The 23,915-nt window shown below is 40.0% G+C and overlaps 1 protein-coding gene across 1 annotated transcript; it reads left to right on the top strand.

Annotated features, from left to right (window-relative positions):
- TXNDC8 (thioredoxin domain containing 8) lies at window positions 1-23,325 on the top strand. The gene is made up of 5 exons (XM_047099517.1): window positions 1-24; window positions 2,826-2,930; window positions 8,345-8,404; window positions 11,195-11,260; window positions 23,263-23,325. Exons 1-5 carry the CDS (start codon window positions 1-3, stop codon window positions 23,323-23,325), a joined length of 318 nt encoding a protein of 105 aa, XP_046955473.1.
- The last annotated feature ends 590 nt before the right edge of the window (window positions 23,326-23,915 follow it).

Below are 23,915 nucleotides of genomic sequence, written 5' to 3'. Positions count from 1 at the left end.
ATGGTTCAGATTATTAAAGACATGGCAAGTATTTATTTTGGCTTCATTGATATTTCAAAAGAAACCACCTTGAGAACAGACTTGATAAACTCTAAGAATGATTTCCCCTAATCGTATTCTTTCACTGCTCCGTAGCAAGGGGAGATTTTTTTATGTCTCTCCTTTCTGTGCTCGAGGGATGGCACTATCTGGAGTGTAGCCAAGGGATAAATTGATCAGAAGGGTTTTGTCCCTCTCTGATTCTCACTTCCTGCTCTGACTCTAGCTGGATCCAGACCAACTCCTAACACATCCCATCCTGTGCCTGATCCCACTGATTCCACCTTTGTTGTACCTGGAACATTCTATGAAAGTAAAAGTCCACATATTTCTCTTATTCTCAGAGAGAGCAGAAACCTCAGACCTGCCTAGGGATTAGGGTAGGAAAATGACAGCCAATAGTATCAGCAATCCTTTAGGTGGTGTTTTATAAGATCACTTTCTATCCATTGTCCAATGTTACTGCCACAAGAACCTAAATGCATATATAGGCCAGGGAGAGTTGTTTATTTACAAAGAAGAAAATTGCCTTTAAGAGTGGTGATGGTCCTACTCCGTTTAGGAGTGAAGTGGGCATTAGAACCCAGACATTCTGACGTCAGGCCCTGTTACACGAGGACCTGAACCTGGAGGGAAGAGGGAAGGCATAGGGCCTGGGCTTGCCATCCGTCAACACCCTCAGACTTAGACTTTTGACATTTTCCCCAAATGCAGCTATATATAAGGTCACGAAAATGAGGCTGGCCAGATTGAAAGAAGGCATCGCTGTGTAGTTTGCTATGAGAAAATGTTGTAAAATAGCACACATTGGCCAATGCCTTTGGTACTTCTTTTTTTGATTTTCTGGGAATCTCACAGAATAACCCAGGGTCTCACTAGCCCCCTGAGAAGCCCTCCCCCATCTCCTCCTTGGAGACCTCTCCTGAGGGCCTGTTGTCTCCTTCATGTCTGTATTTAAATGTCACCTTCTATTCCAGGCGGACCATGGCCACCCAAACTACAACCCTAATCCAGCTCATTTCCTTCTTTCCTGCTTTATCTTTCTCCTCTTTTATCAGCAACGATCACTAACACACTACATATTTTACTTCTTGATTTTACCATCGGCTTCCCCCTCTAAACGTAAGCTCCACGAAGGCAGGGAAAAGTTTGTCTGGTTTTTTGTCCACAGCTGTATACTAGCAGTGTATCCATTACTTGGCACAGCATGGGTCTCGATAGGTACATGTCAAGTCGATATGTACCCTATGGGGGTATTCCCTTCAGAGAACTTAGCCAAGTCAAATTCATAGATCTGGCGAGGCCAGTTTACATCCTAGCACCTACTCAGACGTGAGGGTGTTGAGGGCTTGTGAGGATGGCATCTACTGCATGATTTCAGAAGCAAGTGAGAAATTGCGGCTTGGCATGGCTCTCTGAGGAGTTAAGTACCCCCTCCCCTAGAGGAATATGGGTAAAGGAAGAAAGTGTATCTTCCTTAAGTCATCCGTTTCACCTGCTTGAAACTAAATCAAATGGCAACGTAATTGTTAAGATTCTCTTACTGCAGAATGGTGTGCCATCTGTATGCAATTAACCCCATCCCTAATTCCAGTGATAGGCACTGCTTGACTTGATCTAATTAGTGATCCCATCTTAATGATTGGTCGAGGGGATGAGCCCATGATGGAATTAGGGCCAGTGAGAGGGCAAGGGAGCCCCACAACTAGAAAGAACTCAGGAGATGATTTTGTGTAGGTTTGTGTAGTGGTGAGGGAAATGGACTGTGGAGTTAGGCTGCCTAGGTTAGCAATCCCAACTACACCATTTGCCAACTGGTTGACTGAGAGAAAGTAATAAACTTTCGCTTTTTCATCTGTAAAATGGAGATAATACCCACTCAATAGGGTGGTTGTAAAGATTAAGGGAGAGAACACCAGGCACAGAGTAAATTAGTTACTATCATTGTAATTCCAATGAGAAAAGGAAAAATAAATCTTGAGCAGAACACTATATATTAGCAAGTCATTCATCAACTAAACACCCCATGAGCACATACTGTAATGTGCCCAGTCAGAGGCCATGGAGGTTCAGGAGTGAATCAGGATTGAATTCTGTAGGGATTTGTTGGGGGAGAGAAGCCATGCATGAAATAACGTGTGGACAGTCAGTGTTCGTAAAGCAAGGAAGTTCAGATAAAATGATCTGAGGTTCCAGGAAAGGAAACATTTACTTAGGTGATCTGGACAGCTGATGGGAAATTCGCTTAAGACATTCAACAAGAAGCATGCCAAATCCTTAAATATACGGTTTTTGACAACAGCTTTGGTAATGATTTCCCTTCAAAACAAAAGCAAAACAAGAAATGATTCAAGGTGTTAGATTACTTCCTCTCCTTTTAAATTTTACCACTACTGCATGTTTAGGCCCTTATTTAAAAAAATCAAATCTAGATGTCCAGCTTGAACAACCATCCACCACTACCCTCCACGCTTTATCTCTCATTGGCCACTATCACTTTCTCCCCAGAGGCAACCAACCATTACCAACCACCATTTGGTAAATACACTCCTAATCACTTTTTGCAGATTTACTCCCACCTATGTATACTTGCAAAGATCAATATATGTGACCTCAGGGACATTTAGGAAAGGTGTGTCCCCTTGAGAACGATAGGGTGGGGTACCTCGCTAAGGTTTTCAGGAACTGAAGTTCTTCATTTCAATAAATGAGGAACATTTATTCTCTGCAAGGCTTTTTGAGATTTAGTGATTATGCATATTTTTTCTTTTATGTTCTGGTCTCAGGATGAATTTAGCAGATTTTTGAAAGCTGCTGGATGCAAACTTGTGGTGGTTGAATTTTCAGCAAAATGGTGTGGTCCTTGCAAAAGGATTTATCCTCTTGTTCATGTAAGTATCATCTATGTATATTTCACAATTTTAGAAGGAATTTTAAATCCCCTAATAATTTTTTCAGTAAATCTTAAAAGTTTACATTTATGAGCCATATGGAATCACTTCTCGAAGTATCCTGATTATCCTGAAGCTAATATACCAATCTCTATTTAGATCATAGTACACACACCAGAAGATTAATACTACTTGTCTATGGATAATTCTGCAAGGAAAATCTAGATGTACAAAAGAGTACAGTTGTACAAATGAATGGATTATTCGTAATAATGGCATTTTACCAAAGTTCCAGGGTTCATAACTTCCAAATATTGGAATAGATTATAGAAAAACATGATACTTATTTTTAACTATAATATGAAAGGATAAACTTCCCCCATCCTTCAACCCTATTATCAAAACTTATGTCTTATATGTTCCTTTCATGTCTGATCTACTTTATAAAATGTTTTAGTAAAATATTCTTAGTTGTAATCATATATTTATATTCAGGTCTATTTTCCATGTACACATTCATTCATGTTTTTTGTAGGGTCTGTAAATTAACATTTTAATGTCTATACAATGTTTCATCTAGTTAATTTCCTTGTTGCCCCGTTTAAAAGTTTTAACTTTTTTTTTTTTTTTTTTTAAATTTTTTTTTCAACGTTTTTATTTATTTTGGGGACAGAGAGAGACAGAGCATGAACGGGGGAGGGGCAGAGAGAGAGGGAGACACAGAATCGGAAACAGGCTCCAGGCTCCGAGCCATCAGCCCAGAGCCTGACGCGGGGCTCGAACTCACGGACCGCGAGATCGTGACCTGGCTGAAGTCGGACGCTTAACCGACTGCGCCACCCAGGCGCCCCAAAAGTTTTAACTTTTAATTACTTTTGGTATCACATGCCACAGAAAGAACTTGGCATTTTCATTTCTCCTCATCATGCAGAAGTTTCACTTATGGTCAGTTTTGTGAAAACTATTTCTTCAAATTTAAAGAAGTTTTGATTTCTCTACACAACTGAAAACACTCTGGTTTATTTTCAGCAAAGTTTCTACCATTTCAGCTTGAACTCTTAAATCCACCTGAATTCATTCTAATCACAGTCTTTTGACATTTAATTAAAAATAAACCTATATTCAGGGGCACCTGGGTGGCTCAGTCAGTTAAGCATCGACTCTTGGTTTCGGCTCAGCGCATGATCTCATGGTTCATGAGTTCAAGCCCCACATTGGGCTCTGCACTGATGTGCAGAGTCTGCTTGACATTTTCTCTCTCTGCCCCTTCCTCTCTCTCTCTCTCTCTCTCAAAAATAAATAAATAAATAAACTTTAAAAAATAAAATAAAATAAACCTATATTCAAATAGAGAAATTGATTACATGATACCTCAACATCCATTTTCTACCTAAAATTCTTGGAATATCCAGAAGAAGCATTTTATTATTTCACAGTCCCCTTTATCCTGATACTCAAAACTTAAAGAAAGCCTTCAATGTTCAGCTTCCAGAGTATAAATATACTCACATGCCACAAAGTCAAAGCTGATCAAATTCCGACAGCCAACATGGGGCATTTTCGGAAAGTGCAATGAAATCTAAGGCTTTGTAACTTCCCTGTCATACCTTTGCCATAAGGGCATTAACAGCTGTGCCACTGTTCTGTCCAGGCTCCTGCAGCTCTTCCTACATCATTTCTACCTTCATAGTTATAGCTATCCCTTTGGAGATAAACCTCCCCAAATGATGTGCCATCTGTTTCCTGTTGGAATCCAGACTAATGCAAATATAGTTTTAAAATAAATTTTGGCATGTCCATACTGAAATACTATCCAGATGTTAAAAAGAATCAAGTAGACCCATATGGAATGATGGCATCATCTCCAAGACAACATAGCATTAAGTAAAAAGAGTGCAGTGTGGAAAAATTTATATAGTATGGTCTCATGTATGTAAAATAGACACATATATGTATGTGCATATATATAAACCCACATATATGTAGAGAAAAGGGGAACAGAAGGATGCATATCAGAGAACGGTTTTTTTTCAGTGAAAGGGTGTTAAATTTGGATTGCTTTATTTTTCTTATGATGTTTGAACTTTTGCATGATAATGTAGTCATTTACCATGTGTGTAATTTTTTCAAACTGGTGCGTATAATAGGCATGGAGAAAAGACTTCCCTTCTTCTAGGTCACTTTATTAGTCAAAGATCAAAGCAGGCAACAGAAACCAAATTAAACAGAAAAGAATTTTTTTTGATGTTTATTTATTTTTGACAGAGAGAGCATGGGGGCGGCGGTGAGAGGGCAGAGAGAGAATCCCAAGCGGGCTCTGTGCTGTCAGCACAGAGCCCAACATGGGGCTCAAACCCGTGAACCATGAGATCATGACCTGAGCCAAGATCAAGAGTCAGACACTTAACCGACTGAGCCACCCAGGAGTCCCTAAACAGAAAAGAATGTTAATACAAGGAATAAATTGCTTATAAAATTATTGAAAGATTCGATGAATAAGAATGACTCAGAACACCATAGACCCACTTTTGGGGATCCTAAGTTCGCCACAATCAGAAGTGAGTATAGATGGGAGGCCACCGCTGGAGGAAAAAACAAACTGGCAACAGAGCAGCAGTTGGGAATCAGAACCAGGATCAGGAGGCTACTGTGGCCACAGGTGCCTCTGGACGTCCAGAAAGCTGATGTCCGGGCACCAGATCCTGAGTTTGGCTTCTGCTGCTGCTTCCAGCACAACCACTCCCAATACCCACAGTCTTGCTTTCCAAAGACAAGAAGACAAAGAAAACAAGGAGAAAGTAGCTGCTTTCTCACTTCTGACTTCCGAGTCTCTCCTACATTTATCTTGTTGATAAGAGCAATTTGCATCCAGAACTCCAGCTTCAAGGGAGTCCGAGGAATCTCTACCTCTTTTCCTTTCCAGGCTCTGCGGGAAGGTGGAATGGAAGTTAGCCAGCTAAACTTCTGTAAAGGAAAGACAGTCAATCTTTTCAGGTTTGCAGGCCATATGGTCTCTGTAATAACCACTCAGCTTTGCTGTTGTAGTGTAGAAGCATCCAATGGCAAGGCACAAATGAACAGGCAAACTGTATTCCAATAAAATTTACTTTACAAGGCCATGTGGAGACCTGGATTTCTTCTACCACGTGCAGTTAAGAGGATCACCAGACCTAGAACCCTGATAAGAGCATTTCTGGGAAAGGAGAGGTTATAAATTTCTTTAGAAATTACATGATGTGATCATGAGAAGGCAAGTGGTCTGTGAGGCTAACTTACAGTGTATGTAGCAGAAGTGGAGACAAAGGAGCTTTGAAAAGAAAGTTGAGGCCAAATCAAGAAAGATCTTGTGTTATAACTTAATGAGTTGTTGTAGATAGTCAAAACAGAAGTTCTTAAAAGGGTTTTGCCATGGTCAAATAGCGATTTTAGAGAATATTTTTAGCAGTGCTGTATAAGAATGGTTTAGAAAGACCGAAAGCGGGTAACCCAAAGTGATGACAATCTCAGTGACAGGCAGTGGTTTTGGAGAAAGAAGAAAAGATCCAATTTAGGAGATACTTTAGAGTTGAGACCAACAGAACAGATGACCGTTGCATACGAGGAAGAACAGAGCAGAAGGAAGAGTTGTTGAGGGCAGAGAAGAGGTCCTAGGTGGATGGAGTGAGATAATAAGGAAAGACAATGTCCATAGGGGAACCCCGACCTAGCAAAGACCCATATCTATGCCATGACTTCTGGGTGCTACTTGATGCAAAATGACAGCTGCCATATTCCCTATTTCCTGATAGACTTGCAAGGCTCTGAAACCTTCATAAGTAGAATTAGATGTCCACATAGTTCAAACCTATTCCCATGACCCCTGTTGGGGAGCATCCATATATCTTCAAACTCGAAAAGTGCAAGACAATTGCCCTAGAGTTTGTGGGTGACACCATTTTCCTGCCAGGCATTGAGCCACTGCTGACCAAAATCAGCTTTTTTATATAAAAAAATACTCTGAAATCCCCAAGGCTTTTGTGTCTGTTATCTAAGAGTTTTTCTCCGTTTTCACAATCTTGATGGGCCACTGAAGAAGGAGCTCCCACTTCAGTCACAATCCATGAACAAACAACTGGAGAGAATCTGCCTGCAGTAGACCTCAGCACATATCCACCTAATCCATGTCATGCTGCTTCCTGCTTCTCAGTGGGAGCAGCTCCCGGTGACAGCTGCATTTCTTCCTGTCTCCACTGTCTCTGGACACCCCATACGATCAGAGAGAGGTCCCGTCAGAGAGAGGTCCCATTAGAAATAGGTCACTGGAAATGCTTGAGATACGATGTTAAAGCAAACAAACCAAGATGCTATTAAGTGCCCTTAAAGTATGAACACAGTTGTCTGAAAGAAAAAAAAAAAAAAACAACCCAAGAGCTGATATTTACAGGCTGCTGCTGCTGCATCTACTACCCCCAGACCCACTACCAACACCTTTGTCACCACTGCTGCCAGAGATGCTTTCAGAACAAAACAGAAGCAGAAGAGAGTTGTTTCTTCCCTCTTCACACCTTCTGTTTTCCTCCAGATGCATCCCATTGGCAAAACCTACATAGAAGACTGCTGGCAAAGGATCCTGGGAAGTACAGTTTCAGTACATAGTAGAGCATGGAAGATGTCAATAAAAGCACAAAGCAATTAGGCCAAGGGTCGACACACATATTTTTGTATCATCTCAGTCATAAGAGCCTCCCAAAAAGCCTGGCAAGAGGTGAAGGTCAAAGCAGAGTTTGGGTATCTGGTTCAGGGATCTGTAATTTTTTTTTTTTTTGTAATTTTTAATTTCTTTTTTTGAGAGAGAGAAAGAGCATGAGTAGGGGAGGGGCAGAGAGAGAGAGAGAGAGAATTCCAAGCAGGCTCTGCACTGTCACTGTAGAGCCTGATGTGGGGCTCCAATCCACCAACTGGGAGATCATGCCCTGAGCTGAAATCAAGAGTCAGATGCTTAACTGACTGAGGCGCCAAGGCGCCCCTCAGGGACCTGTATTTTGAAGACCACTGAAAGCAGCCTTCCACCTCTTGCCACCCCAGGAAAAAGCTACTATCCGTCCCTTCACCCTGCAGGGTACATCTGGACACACCACATACATGTCATCATTTCTTCACTTTGTGCCCTTTCCTAACTTTGAAACTCTGATCTTCAGTTTGGTTCTTCAGACTCTGGTTCTGCCGCTGATCTTTGCTTGACCTGTATCATCCCATATTTGACTTTGGTGCTTCCAGTTCTAGCCTGTAGTGAAATGCCACAGTGATGCTTAGCTCTCACGAACAACCTTTTTGCTCATTGTTTGTTTTTTGCCAAAAGACAACTGTGTAATTCTAGTATGTAATTTAGTATTAACGCTAAGCTAATAGGGAATTTTTATTCTTTTAATTTGAAGGCAATGTCTCTGCAATACCAAAATGTAATGTTTGCTAATGTGGATGTGGACGATTCTAAGGTAAGAATCTTAAGTCCTTCTGTGGGGATACATAAAATCCAAATGCTGCATCGTTGATAGCACCTCAGTGATTATATAATCAATTTTAAGTTGAGGACAATTTCATGATGTTTCCATGATAAATGGTAGTAAACTTCCTCGTAATGTTCTTGTGTTTTGTATCAATTTTAAAAACAAAACCCAGCAAGTATGTGACTCTCCCACTGCTCCCTCCCCTCCCTTACTATGGCAGACTCCACTCCTCAATCCCAACATTTTTCTCCATTTACCCTGCTCAGCAGAATTGGCTCTACACAGACAATACCAGTTGGGTGGTGTTGGGCTCAAGGTGAAAAGTGTTTTTCACCCTTGTAGTATATTATTAATCAAAGTCTGAAACCCAGCTCAATGCATTTATATCTTGCTTTCCTCTTGCTATGGTTATGGTTTTTGTGGGTTTTTTAAAACATCACAAGGAATTCCAAGAAATCCTTCTCTCCTGTCCCTCCCTAGAGCCTCCTTTCCTCTCCTTCCCCCAAAATAATCAACCTCATGCCCTTAGTCAAAATGTGCTTCATTAATGGGGTGTCTGGGTGGCTCAGTCGGTGAAGCATCCAGTTCTTAAAGTTGGCTCAGGTCATGATCTCACAGACATGGGATTAAACCCCAGGTTGGGCTCCATGCCAAGCACGGGGCCTGCTTGGGATTCTCTCTCCCTCTCTGTTGGCCCCTCCCCCACTCATTCTCTCTCTCATTTAAAAAATATATTTTTTTAAATGTGCCTCATTAATATATACAAGGTACCCCAAAAATTATTCTTCCTAACATTTGCTCATTTACAACTAGGAAAAAACAGTAACAAGTGATCTTTGCACATATTGGATTGAATTTGAGCTTTAGAATAACAAAAAAAATCTGTTATTTACCCACTCTTTTCTTTAATAGTTTTGTGACCTCTTATCAGTTAACTCTACAAACTTCAGTTTTTTTCACTGTAAAACAGGGCAAATAATACTTCACGGAATATAAAATGAGATAAAATACATAAAATATATGACATAGCATCCAGAACATACTAGAAGTTCCATTTTGCCCATTTCTTTCAAGCTTTATCAAAGTGCAACAGATTTTAAGTGCCCTTTAAACTGAATCATATACTATGCATTCAGAACACATCTAGGATCATTATCTCTTTGTCCTTTTTTTATATTAACAGAGTTGTGCAACCATCACTACAATTAATTTTAGAACATTTTCACCACTTCAAAAAAAAAAAAGCAAACACTTTTGGAGTTCTCCTGGTTACCCCCAGTTCCTTCTGTCCCAACTCTGGGCAACCGTAATTCTACGTTCTGTCTATAGAGTTGCTTATTCTGAGCATTTCATGCAAATTGAATCATCAAACAGGTGGTCATTTGTGACTAACTTCTTTCATTTAGCATAAGTTTCCAAGGTTCCTCCATGTATCAATACTTCATTCCTTCTCATTGCTGAATAATATTCCATTGTATGGATATACCACCTTTTATTTATTTAGCCATTCAACTGTTGATGGACATTTGGGTTGTTTCCACCTTTTGACTTTTAGGAGTAATACTGGTATAAGCATTTATGTATGTATTTTCATTTCTCTTGGTATGTATCTAGGGGTGAAATTGTTGAGTTTCCTAAAGCAGTTGCACCATACATTTCCACCAGCAATGTGTCATGAGGCCTCTGATTTCCCCACATCCTCACAAAAACATGTTATTGTCTGCCTTTTTGATGATAACTCTTTCCCTTTTAAGGAGAAACAAAATACACAATTTTTTTAACAGTAATTTATTATCATTGCTGTGATCATGAAAATTATAATTTAGTGTGTGTGTGTGTGTGTGTGTGTGTGTGTTACAGGCAGCAGGGGAGAGATTCACCCCATAAAATGATAGGTATATTAGAGAGAAAAGTCCAATTCTGTTGATCCTGTGGGTGGCTAATTTTCCTTGGACTCTAAACAAGATAAAAACGGGTATTTAAGAGCAGATTGTAATGGATTAAAATAATTGATATATTTGCTTTTTTTTGGTTCATCTTTCACAAAGATGGGCAGTGAAGTGGGGAGTAGGGCTTACAAGAAAGAGACCTGTAAACCTTACTTAAAATGTAAGACCAGTATATCACCCCATGTCTCAAGTGTGCATTATAAGGATACCTTTACTCTTCCTTATTTTTGCAATATGCTGTCTCCATATTGGGTTCTACTGAGGTTCCTCTGTAATCTTTCACAATTTCTTTTATTTTTTTTTAATTTTTTTTAATGTTTACTTATTTTTGAGAGAGAGAATGAGAGACAGAGCACGAGGGGGGAAGGGGCAGAAGGAGAGGGGAAACACATAAACCAAAGCAGGCTCCAGGCTCTGAGCTGTCAGCACAGAGCCGGACGTGGGAATTGAACCCACAAACCCTGAGATCATGACCTGAGCCAAAGTCAGACACTTAACCGACTGAGCCACCCAGGCACCCCTCACAATTTCTTTTAAATAGAGCTCGTTTCATCCTTCAGCATCTGTTCTATTTTGGCATCTATCTCCCAGCCCTCTCCTAGGGCTCTGGAATGAGAAGCCTCAGGAATGTGAGGAGCAGCCATTTTCTATTGTAACATTCCTGGAGGCTTTGAAGACATGTTAGAAAAAGGCTTGGCAGGAGAATCAATAAAGTGTTAACTGTCCCTGGGTTTTCAGACATGCCTCCTGAGAAGTCACCAAGTTCTGGGCTCTGTATAGAGAGAGGATACCAAAATTGTGACCTCATGCCATTTCTTTCCTTTCCCAGGAGTTGGCCCAAACTTATCACATCAGATCAGTACCCACATTTCAGATGTTCAAGCAAACCCAGAAGGTATGTTTCCATGGTAACTGGCAGAGTTGAATTATAGAATCATCAGAATCTTTTTAAAAGGCCTGGGGTATCCTGGGTGGATGAAACAACTGCATTTATTTTTAATATTTAGCAACGTGATGCTTCGTTTCTGAACTTTTCATATTGGCAAGGCATACAAAAAAATGCATGAATTATAAAAAAATCTCCCCATTCAGACCATCTGAGGTTTCCAAATCCGTAAGAAATATCCACTACTATCCCTGTAATATCCCTTTTGATGGGGCAGACCCATCAAAAAAGAATCTTACAGAAAAGGACACGATGAAATTCTCACACAAATGTATACGGATTGTTAGCAACACTTGGGAAAATGTTAATCAAAAACAATCCTGAGTCCGTGTAGCTAGTGGTTGAGCGTGCAGGCTCTCGTTGCAGGTTTCTGTGGTTCAGATATCCATTCTATCACTACCTAGCGTTTTCCTTAAGAACCTCTTTGGATCTTAGGTTCCTTATCTGTAAAAACAAAGATCCTAAGTTTTTCCTCTCACAGGGTGTTGTGAAAAGAAATGAATTTACGTGACTCAAGTTCGTAGACCCATCCTGATGTGCGTCAGTGCTCGCACGTTAGGGTAGTTGTTATCACAAAGATGTTAATGAAGTAAAATGTCTAAAATGCTTCGTGGGTGACTAAACTAGTAATTCCACATATGGCTGGGAACACTGACAAGTGTACGTACCTTATGAAAGGTGACTTTGCAACACGCTTAAGAGGAACAAACTGTATATTCCCGTTCACATAATCATCCCATTTGGGGGAACTTTTGCTACAGAAATACCAGCAGGAGAAATAAGCAGCTAAGTACATAGTAATGGTTGCATTACTTCTAATAAAATACGAAAGTAAACTACATGTCTTTTCTCGTGGAACTGGTCAGTGATTTGATTTGTGATACATCTACTTGAAATAGTATGCAATTTAAAGCGTTAGAAAGAACATATGTAAAGCAAAAACATTCATGCTTAAACCTTGTGAAGATTGTGTCTACTATATAAAGAATGAAAGTAGTTGATACGCTAAGTGTAGGATTTGATTCTCAGCTTCTATTTGTTGCGTATTTACCATAATAGAATTGGCGCGATAGATTTAAATAATTTTTCAAAAAGAATTAACACTACCTACCACTCCTCTTGAGTGTTTACTTGAAAGTGAAGCTACTGAGCACATGCACCTCAGCTCCCCTCCCCACCACCGCACATCAAATTGTTTTTGTGTCATTTTTTGTTATCCTCTCCTTCTCTTCCATCTCGGAAATGAGAAAGCATCCTCCTTTTCAAATGGATTTCATCCATTGTACCTTGATCGAATTCCCTCCCTTGTGCCCCAGGCCTCTATCCATCAGTTTTCTCTTTTCAAACCTGGTGTTGGGACAGTCCCTTTTGCCACCGCCAGCCATTCTTCAGTCTCTATCAGCAGTTCTTTGATTTTCTTCCAGGGAACCATTCCCTTGCCCATCCTTGGTCCATGTGCTTCCTTAGGGCTCCATCTCCATGGCTAGACCTGTGAGTGAACTTCGTCCCCATCAGGAATGGGCCCTTGACTCCAGTCAAGCCAATCTAAACCCAACCAGAGCTAATCCTAGGATGTGGCTTAAGCAGCTAGGTAAAAGCCTTCTCTTTCGATTTCATTGGATTTGTTTGAACTTGGGAAGATATGAAGCTGAAGGTACTACAGCTAGCTGTATGAAGCTGAAGGTTCTACAGAGAGAACCTGAAAATGAAGCCACCATACAATGAAAAGCAGAGTCAAACCAGGAAATACCAATGGCACTGATTGAACCCTGAGTCTATCCATGCCTGAAGCCTGAACTACTCCCATAGATTCCATGAGTTACGTAGACCTGGGGTTGTTTTTTCTGTTACTTGCAACCAAAAACTTCTAAGGACAAAATTAATGTTCTTTCAGACTTCTCTCCTTTGTTTCATGATCTAATTCTTGAAGAAGTAGAATATACTTCCTGCTTTCAATTCGAAGTTTCCACTTATTCCTTCATCTGCTCTTTTAAATGTCTCCAAGGCTCTTTCAGCACCTAATTCAAATAGCCATTTCTCAATCCTTGTATTCCTTGGTTATACAAAAGCACCATAACTAATCAGCTTCTAATTCTGGAAATTTCCTTGTCTTTTGGCTTCCATCCCTGATGTTTCCCCAAGCTCTCCTTTGGCTCCTTTGGCTCCTGCTGTCCCAAAATATAAGTGTTTCCTAAGGTTCTTTTTCCCATTCTACCTCTTCTCCTTTAGTAATTTCATCCTTACCTATAGTTCCAGCTGTAAATGACCTTTGACATGAACAAGTACAATAGCCCCTCTCACCTCCAAGTTCACACCATAGCTCTGTTCTCTTTTCCAAATAGAGCTTGGCATAGTTCCATGTATGTCATTCCCTTATTTAAATTTAGATACCCCTTCCCCTCTGTTGTCTGCAGAATCAAGACTAAACCCTCCTAATCAAGTCTTCCATTTAAATTTCTCCATAATTTTGGCCAAGTCTACCTTTCCAAGCCCATTTATGTTTGACCCAGACCTTAATGTCATGTATTTGTGTCCTACTATCTCCAGTACCTAGAAGAGTTCATGTCAGTGTCTAGAAAAATCCACCCTAGGTGGAAAATATTCATTTTGTGTTTGATTCATGAGTGAGTAAGCAAGTGAATGAATAAATGAAGGCTGATGTCTTTGCCCTACATCCCTGTCTGCTCTGCCTCCCCTTCTGATTCTGTCCTCATGTCAGTCTGACTCAGGGAGAGTTTCTCTCCAGCTCAGAACAGCTGTCTGGTTTCATCTCTCCTGCTGATGATAGCGCTTAAGATCTGCTGCCATTCAACAGTTTGTTCTATGTTTTATGAAATAAATCTTTGGGGTCTCAATTGACTTTGTGTCTAGGCTCTTGAGCAAATCCATAGCTATGCTTTTGAGAAAAGGCTTGGCCTTGCTTAGTCTCAGTTCTGTATGTAGGTGGAAGAACTCACAGTTGGGGGTAGGGTGACCTCTTATATTCAATTATTTCTTAACTGGTTTCTACAGGGTATGGATCCCTTTTGAATTGATGGAACAAAATGCCTGTATTTTAGGCATCGTGAAGGATCTTGATTTTAAATTTTATGCCACTTAGTTAATGGAGAATAAAATTAACTGAATCAATGACACAATGCATTAAGCTGATCCACCTCCCTATTTTCTAACTCCAAAGTCAGGTAGCCAGCCTCTGATTATAAAATGAATACCCCTGTCCCAAAATATTTTCTTGAGCATTGAGTGTCTCATTGAATATTACTGACTTAGCATCCTGGTTATGAAGTTATTTCAAAAAACAAAAACAAAACCTTGAGATCATTTATGTCATAATATACAAGTAAGTCTACTTCTGAGCTTTGCATGTATCTCCAGAAAGATTCATACTTGAATCAATTTAAAAATCATTTGTAAACCTGCAGAAAATATTTACAATGCTGGCTTCCATTTAACAAAGAATATCAATCTTCTGTGCAAAAGACAACAGCAAAAAAATGGGGGCAGGAGATCCTAAAGAGACAGTATTGCAAATCTTTTTACCTCTTTCACTCAGTCCCCAGCATTTGGCATCTGAGCATACATCTAGGGCTTCTGCAGGGTCCCCACTTCTACTATTGTATCCAGAGCTGCAGTCAAAACCTGAGACCTCTGAAATCACCCCCAGGTTCTACCTTGCAATGGTCTGCACAGGAAAAATCAATGGAACCAGAGAAAATTGGGCATGGCCATGTGATAGGACCCATCTATGTGAATTTCCCTCCTCAGTAGAATTGACTAGGAATGACATTCATTGTTCTCCTGAGGGTAGAAAAAAAAACTAAATTCACTTCTTTGAGACCACTTCCTTCCATCTCTCTTTCATCTGGGACAGCACACCTGAAAATTAACTTATGGAAGCAGTTAAGTACTATTTATCTAGTATTAAAAAAACAACAACTTTGAGTCCAGTTTCTATTAAGGGATGTTATAAGAAATGTACTCACATTTCTGGTAAAACACCTGGCAAAGAACCACTGTCCATTATGCCTTTTAAAATGTACATTGTGTAAAAAGCCTTGTGATTATTTCCTCATAGACAGAGTTTGGAGAATATTTGCCTCCCTTGATCTACTCCCTTGCATTAGATCAGAAGGCTTAAGGAATCCCTTGGGTTTCTCTTTTTCTATTGCTGCCAATAATCTCAGGATTACTTCCTTGACTCAAATACAATAGCCTCCCTTATCTGTAGTTGCCTGGAATTCCCTAATTGCCATCTCCATACTGAATCGTGCTTTAATGGTTTTGTTATTTTATCTTGCCCTTGATTCTATCTCATTTCAAATATTTTCAAAATACATAGACTATAAACAAATAAAACTTTAAAAAACTAATACAGATAAAGCTATGTAACTATGACCCAGGGTTGCAGTTAATGGGCATTCTGTGATGCTGGAAGTTTTTATGCAGATTTGGATGGTCATCTAGCAGGGTTGTACCATAAACAGCAGCTGTAATTATTTTACAGTATTAGGGTAAAGGACAGCAAAAGCAAATTCCAGGTAATAAATAAAGTGGGATTGTTCCTTCCTGCTGTAATCCTTAGTGTTTTCACGTGGGACATCACATCCTGTTCCAGTAAGATTAACTGTGGTTAAGAAAAAAAGAATCTGTGGTGGCTCTCAGATGGGACATCCAAAACTTTGGCTGATTTTTTTAACCAGAATATTACACTGTATTCTGTTCTAAGTAAAAAAAAAAAGTACACATATACACATAAGCTGCAATGTGAATATGATATTAGTTATTCATTGAGCCTCTGAAGCCCATCAGTAGATCCCCCAGGTTTATAACATTGCTTCCAGACCAAAGTTGACATATGTCAATGGAACAAAAGAAAAGAAGAGTAACAAAGATTTAGCAACTCTTGGCCAACAGCTTAAATTTATCCAACATCGAAATTGGTTCCATCTTTCATTCTTTGATATGAGAGTAAATGGCTTCTCAAAACACTTTAATCCAAGAACAATGGGATACGGATGCATGGATGCTAATAAGTGAGTTATTTACAAATGAATAATTCAGCTCATAGGCTCACATCTAGTGGGAGGAACTCCTGCTCCTTTGCTTGTGAACAGCAGGGCTCCTGCTGAGGTTATAGAAGTCATTTCCAACAGACACCCTCCTTGAGGTAGGTACAGACATGAAAAGAATCTCCAATGGGCAGCACCGTGGTATGCTTGAAGGAGGACAGGATTGGAATCTTCAAGGGCCAGGCAAGGACAATACATGAGAAAATAGGAAGTGAGGAGGATGGTGGTCCTTGGTCCTCCGAAGGTGGTCCTCCCAAATGCTCACTGTTCAAATTCATAAAAAACAATACTTGAGCCAAGCCCAAAAGAGTGTCTGTGAGTAGTTTTTGTCATCTCTGGAATCAGACAGCTGTGGGTTGAATCCCAGGTCTGCTTCTAATTCGTGGATGACCTTGGTTATGTGCCTTCACCACCTTGAGCTCAGTTTCCTTCTCTGTGAAATAGGGACTATATCATGTGTCTTTGAACTGTCGTCATGAAAATTTGTGATGATATATAAAGCACTTTAGCACTGGACTTGGTACATGCTATAAAATACGGCTATTGCTAGAGCCCCATAATCTGTGCACCAATCTTCCTGAAAATTTACGACGAAATAGAAATTTGGAAACACTGGTTAGGAGAGACCTCTAAAACTCTTTGAATAACTACAGTGACCAGTTAAGCTAAGTCATCTTAACATTGGAGAGTTACCTACCCAGGGATATTCAACCTGTTAAGGACTGTGTTAGGTAGACACAGAGGGGTTCCACCTCAGGGGAAATTTAAAAAAACAAAACAAAAACAAAACTCTCACATGGTGTTCAGGGCTCTGAAGGGTACAGATCCAAAAAAGAAGTTACTCAGCCCCATAAAGCAGCTGATACATAGGCACAGATTAATAGACTGGAAGGGGCAAGAACTAAATGAGATGGAGGGGGAGAGAGAGAGATGGGCAGCAAACATTTATCACCATTTAACACTAATGCTAAGGATAGTGCTCTAGGTGTTAGCAACTGAAAGACAGTAATTACTTATATACCTCTTTTCTCCAGGGCAGGGATTAGGGTGAGGCAAGCGAGGCAGGAAATTGCAAGTATAGGGTGGAATCCTGTCTTTATTTGAATTTTTGATATTTTGTTCATTATGGATTTTTAAAATATTTATTAAAATATTAATTATCTTGGGCGCCTGGGTGGCTCAGTCGGTTAAGTGTCTGACTTCAGCTCAGGTCATGATCTCACAGTCCGTGAGTTCGAGCCCCGCGTCGGGCTCTGTGCTGACAGCTCAGAGCCTGGAGCCTGATTCAGATTCTGTGTCTCCCTCTTTCTCTGTCCCTCCCCTGCTCATGCTCTGTCTCTCTCTGTCTCAAAAATAAATTAAAAAAAAAACCATTAAAATATTAATTCTCTTGATTACTGAGTTCTCAGAGCCCCTTAAATTTTACAACATTGTCCTAGCCCTGTCCTCTAAATTTTAAATCCTTGAAATATAGGAATATTTCATTCAGTGATTGGCCACAAGGACTCGCAAGACCCAGTAATAGGTTCTACTTATAGCTGAGATTTATTACAACAAAAAATACAAAGCAGAAGCATTGGTAGAGTCCAAAAGGGTCCAGCACAGGCTTCTGATGTTCTTCCTTGGCTAGGAACACATAGGTGTGCTCTGTCTCTGTCTCTGTCTCTGTCTCTCTCTCTTTCTAGCAATGAACTTCAAGGACACATGTGGTTTGTCTCCGCCTAGGTATGGTCTTTTGAGTCTCAGGGTCTGAGGACTTTATGTGGGGACTGGTCACATGGACATTTCTTGCTAGGCAGTCATTGCTACACAACCAGCTATGACAATGGAGACTAGGACCCCAATAGTAAAACCAGGTGCACAACATCAATATTGATGTTTATGCAAAGCAAGCCAGTGGGCTTGGTCCATCACTCCAGGTATATATAACAAAATCATCAATCACTAATACAAAGAACAGTTTGGTGGGGGAAGGGACACATTCCCTGAGGGGTTGGTGAAGAATCAATCATGGTTGCCTTGGAGACAAGCAAGAAATAAGGAACCAGATCTGTTGTGTTAACGCTTCTCAAATAGTCACGTGGAAAATCAAGATATCACCTTTATTGTAAGTAGCAGTGGCGCTAAATTGTGCTAAATACACAACATGGTGTGGACTCATATCAACAGACTTCCTACTATTTCCTTGAAGCCTAGATTTTGAGATGACTGCCTAGGGGAGAATCTTGGGCTGCAGAGGAGAAACTCACCCACCTAAGTGAAGGAGATACTGCTGCTTTTCACAACTCTCAAGCTCCAAAAGTGAGGACACAGGGTGGTAGCCTTCCAGACCTACTTTAGGCCTGCTTCAGATGTGCTTTCCAGAAAAAGAAGGACAGTGCAAGGAAAACAGACCTGTCCCTTGGGCAGAACACCCCCAAAAAGGGAGGGGATAATCATGAACTCATTCCTTTGTCTAGGCTCAACTGATAAGCTCACCTCAACTTGGGGAAAAGTCAGTGAAGGAATTTCCCAATATTGGACAGTTGAGTAGATTTTCCAATGGAAACATGCCAAGTATAGGTCATTAGGTCATTGAAGGCAATGACTCCAAAACCATTATTATCCTCATGAAGAAATTTTCATTCTATACTTTGAGTAATGGGCCGAATGGCATCTCCTCTGGCCAGACCAAAATCACTTTTCCTTATTCTCAGTGTGGCTTTACGATAAATTCCCACAACATTAGACTCATGCTCCTTCCCCACTTCAACAGAAAACCACATTGTACTCAGTAATGAACTCTCAAACAGCTTCATGTGTCCGTCCAACACCTTCAATTGATGGCAAAGTATGGCCCCAGGGTCAAGTCTGACCCTCCACGAGTTTTCGTAGATAAAGTTTTACTGGTACACAGACATGTCCATTTGTTTAAATACTTACTGTCTTTAGCTGCTATCACACTACTATAGCAGATTTGAGTAGTTTCAACACACACCATCTGGCCTGCCAAGCCTAAAATAGGTATTATTGGGCCCTTTACAAAAACATTTGTCAACCCCCTAACACAGAAGAAGAAAAGCACTTTAGTCATTATTTATGCCACTAGTGCTTTAAGAAACAGATATGTAGCCAGAGTTTCTAAATCAGCTATAAGAAAATGAAAGTAAGTTCGTACTTTACCGAAATCTCACTAGTGGAACAAAGTTGAGAAGAAGGCAAGTGTACATTTGAAAAAATTAGATAATAGATTACTTTCATACGCTTTTTTCTTGAATCCAAATGCATATAAATTCAAGCTGTTCAAAACAGTCTATTTCCAAGAGGCCCTGCCTTCTTAGTTTGATTTTGCCACACTCCAAAAACCACAGTTGAGCTACTTGCATTTGCAAGGCATGCCCCGCAACCTGTTGTGAAAGTCCCGGGGAGGGGGAAGTGTGCAAACACCTGCATTGTGATGCAGATGGTTCTGGGGGAAGGAATGGGTCTGGTTGAATCAGAGAGCCAGACCAAGATGGGATCAAAAAGTAATTAAGACTGTCTAGCTCTCAATAGGTGGAGGCACTCACTGTTAAACGTTCTCTTGTTAGATATATTCTTCCTATCTCATTAATAAGATATAATGCCTTAGCAAACCCTTTGTTAAGAAAAGGAACATCACACAGCTTATAAAATTGGATTGTACAAACATCTCTAGAGCCATCTGCCAAAAAGTGTCTTGTGTAGGTTGGTTGTTTGGGCTTTTTTGTTTGTGTTGTTATTGTTGCTGTTGCTTTGAGGGTTTTGTTGTTGTTTTTAACTCAGTAAAGATGTCTGGAAAATTGCTGAGCTTTCATTCAGCTGCTCCAAAGCTAACTTCAGTATTCTTAATTGCCTATCAACTGGCCAGAGTGTTTTATTGTAATTAGTCTATGTATGCATCATTAGACTCCTTAATGGATACTCTCAGAAGTCCATTTGTTAGGAAGGGATCCCTGTCTCTGGACACTTTGTATTTTCTCACTAACAGTAATATACTTTTTGTAAGTGATTGAATGTCTTTGGCATTAAAAAAAACACAGCAAAAAACCCTGCCTCTGTTTAGACCTGGGTGATGGGTAAATGCGGGGATGGGGAATCACTTTATTGTTCTCTTTTTGTGTGTGTTTGAAAATGAGGGGTGCCTGGCTGGCTCAGTTGGTGGAACTGCGACTTTTGACCTTGGGGTTATGAGCTCTAGCCCCACATTGGGTGTCATTATTACTTAAAAATAAAATCTTTATTTAAAAATTTCAAAATGAAAGATGTTTTTAAGGGACTAGTGGACATAGGTGGTTGTGTAATGCAGGGATAGCCACCCCATATCCCTTTGGGCTCTGCCAACTGGAGCTCATCATTTCCATTAGTGGTCATTACAGATGGCAACGGTGCATGTAAACTGAAGACATTGAGAAGAGAGAATGAAACGTTGCTTCCTAATGCTTCAGGCCTTTGAAGCAAACATTCAGTTGAAAATGAGAAAACATTCTGTGCAAAAATTGTATGCTAGTGTCCTTGCATATAGAGCTCTTCAAAAGAAAGCTATTATATAATAAGCTCTATCACTAAGCCACTCCTCATTCATTAACTACATTTATGAAGCTCCTATATGCAAAGCCCCATGCTAGACAGACACATAGTATTTGCCTTTGGCAAACTGGACAAAGAATAAAACAGATAACACCTAGTCTCTGAAATTTAACACTCCCTAGAGTCTTGGGTCTGTCCTTCAGTGATCACAAATCAGCTTAGTTCAACTCTCTTCAGGCCTAAAACCATTAACAGAAGACCTACTCTGTATAAGGTTCCTAGCTAAATACTAAAAATATAGAGGAAAAAAATAAGGCAGAGGCCCCATCCTTGGTCAATGGCAGTAGACATAACATCAACTCCTGAGCAGTGGAATTCATAGGTTCTGTGAGATCACAAAGACTTGTGGAGTTAAATCTTGAAGAATGGTTAAGACTAACGGGTGAGAAATGGGAAGAAGCAAGAATTACAGAATAGCATGGGAATATGTCAGGATTTTTTTGATACTAATACAATAGTATAAAATTATCACTAGAATATGAGCTCCAGGGGGTGATTTTTGTCTGGTATGTTCACAATGTTTGGCTCATAGTAGATGCTTATTATATTTGTTAAATTAAATAAATAAATGAATCCAACTGTGAAGTGTTGCTAAAGGTCAGAGCTTAAGGTGGAGAATAACAGTGAGGTAGACAAGACAAAATCAAGGAACCCCTGTAAGGACCTTGGATTTTATGGTGGTGGAGAAACACTGAAGAATTTTACAAAGAAGGAGAGCATGACTGGTTTGTGTTTTCGGGCTTCAAGGGGGAGGAGGGAACTAAGGGGCACAAGACTGGAGACAGACAAGTTATAAGCTCTTATTAAAGTCCAAGGGAAAGTTGATGAAGTAAAATCCATGAAATTCGGTGGCAAATTTAATATCCCCTAAAGCCACCAGAATGGCTAACATGGAAAGGAACTGGCAATAAACACCAAGTGTGGTCAAGCATATGGAACACCCAGAACATTCATCCTCTGCTGGTGGAATATAAATTGATAAAATTTATATTTTATTGGAAATAAATATACTGGAAAACTGTTGGCCAAGTCTGGTCATTGAAGTGGCCAAGCTCTGCCTGTGTTCTTGCCAGGAGTTGTTGTGTTGATACCTGCTCTGGTCTCAGAGGATTTTGAAACTCTCTTCATGTCTATAGCCACCATCCAGCTGCTGTCTGACTCTTAGAAAAGAGACACTTTCGCAGATCCTTTCTGACGCCTTCCTCCCCTGGCAGCCAATGCCAAGAGAACTATTTATAGAGGAAATGGGTACAAACCAGGCAACCCAGATAAATCGTGAAATTCTGCACCCACACTTAGGTGACTCTATTCTCAAGACTCAAAAGAGCAATTTGCTGTTATGGAAATGGATTCATGAGCAAGCCGGTAAGTGAAATGGGATCAAGATGGAGTCACAAGTCTGGGGTTTACTTTCAAGAAATAGAATAAACCATGATACCCCCAGGCAGCACCCAGATAGAGTGATGCTGCCTGGAGAAGCAGAATCATTAGAAGCAGATATAGTTTCTTCTCTGCAATACACTGAGCATTGAAATTGTTCTAGAATTTTCCAACCCCTGCCCCAAAGGCCTAACACCATTTCTGGCTGCTGAAACCTTCCTTACTGGAAACTCAAATCTTCAGCCAATCCCAGCCTCAGTTTACCCACACTCTGCCTTCTCTACAACCACTTCATGTAATTGGTACTAAAGTGATAATGCATGGTAAGAGTCTTAAACTTCTGTACTTCACCAAATATAAGATGCCCATTGACAGATGCCCCATTAGATACTACTAAAAAGTGTTCCAAACAAAATATACCATCCACTATGAAATACACCCTGAGTCAGAGATGTGACAATTTGAAAAGAAAATGTGCTTCTTAGTGCCAATTAATTATAATACTATTACCTGCGGCAAAGTTCAGGGAATGGGAAATCACATGTCATTTGATTTCAGAAAATCATGTTTATGAATTAACAAGTTCTCAAGACCAATGCAAAAAGGCTCTGAGAGGTTTCGATGATTGAGTTTTCTCATTTCTAACATATTCTATGTTTGAGATATCAGTTTAGAAGAATATTATGGAGAATTATATAAACCTGGCAAAATATTAGCATAAACAATTTTGAAAAGGTGCCAAATAATTGAAACATCATGAATGTAATGGGTTTGTTGTGTGTTTATATTTTAAGTATTTTTCAGACAATGGAAATGAGGATAACTTAACAAACAAAAACAAAAACCCCTCCAAGCTTTAACATCTTTGTGATATTTGAACCAATAAATATCTCACCTTTGTGTATTTGTGAACAGATTTTTGAATTTTGTGGAGCTGATGCTCAAAAATTGGAAGCGAAGATTCAAGAATTAATGTAAGCCGATCTCCAAGACAAAATACATTTGCAACATTTTAAAAGGCCACAGCAAATGCGTTTGTGTTTTTTATTTGCAGCGAATATTGGAATGTTCGATCGGTCCCCCTTCTAATGTTTTACAGGTTGAACTCCACTTTCCTGCAATCTCATTCCACAATTGCTTGAAGCTCTTGCAGTATCAGAGAATGTATCACTCCCATTCTCTAACTTAGCTTTCCACTTACTTGAGCACATTTCTTAGGTGATGTTTTTATGACCTTCACAACAGAGGCCCTGCACAGCTAAGTCATACCATGCCATTAAGAAGGTTTTCCAGAGATCTCTGAAGATGGAACTCTTCACAGTGGTCAAGAAACAAATAAATACCGTATTGCCCTGGTGTACTCCAAATAGGTAGAAGCCATTCTTTTTCTTTTTCTTTTAGTGTAATGTTTATATATTTTAGAGAGAGCGTGAGCGGGGGAGGGGCAGAGAGAGGGAAACACAGAATCTGAAGCAGGCTCCAGGGTCCGAGCTGTCAGCACAGAGCCAGTCGCAGGGCTCAAACTCACAGCTGTGAGATCATGACCTGAGCCGAAGTTGGACGCTCAA

Source organism: Lynx rufus, unplaced genomic scaffold (assembly GCF_022079265.1).
Source record: "Lynx rufus isolate CCGP_SWC_20201006 ecotype Redwood Valley unplaced genomic scaffold, mLynRuf1.p SCAF_10, whole genome shotgun sequence".
NCBI lineage: Eukaryota > Metazoa > Chordata > Mammalia > Carnivora > Felidae > Lynx > Lynx rufus.
The sequence above is the reverse complement of the archived record's forward strand: the minus strand, read 5'-3'. Positions and strand labels throughout refer to the sequence as shown.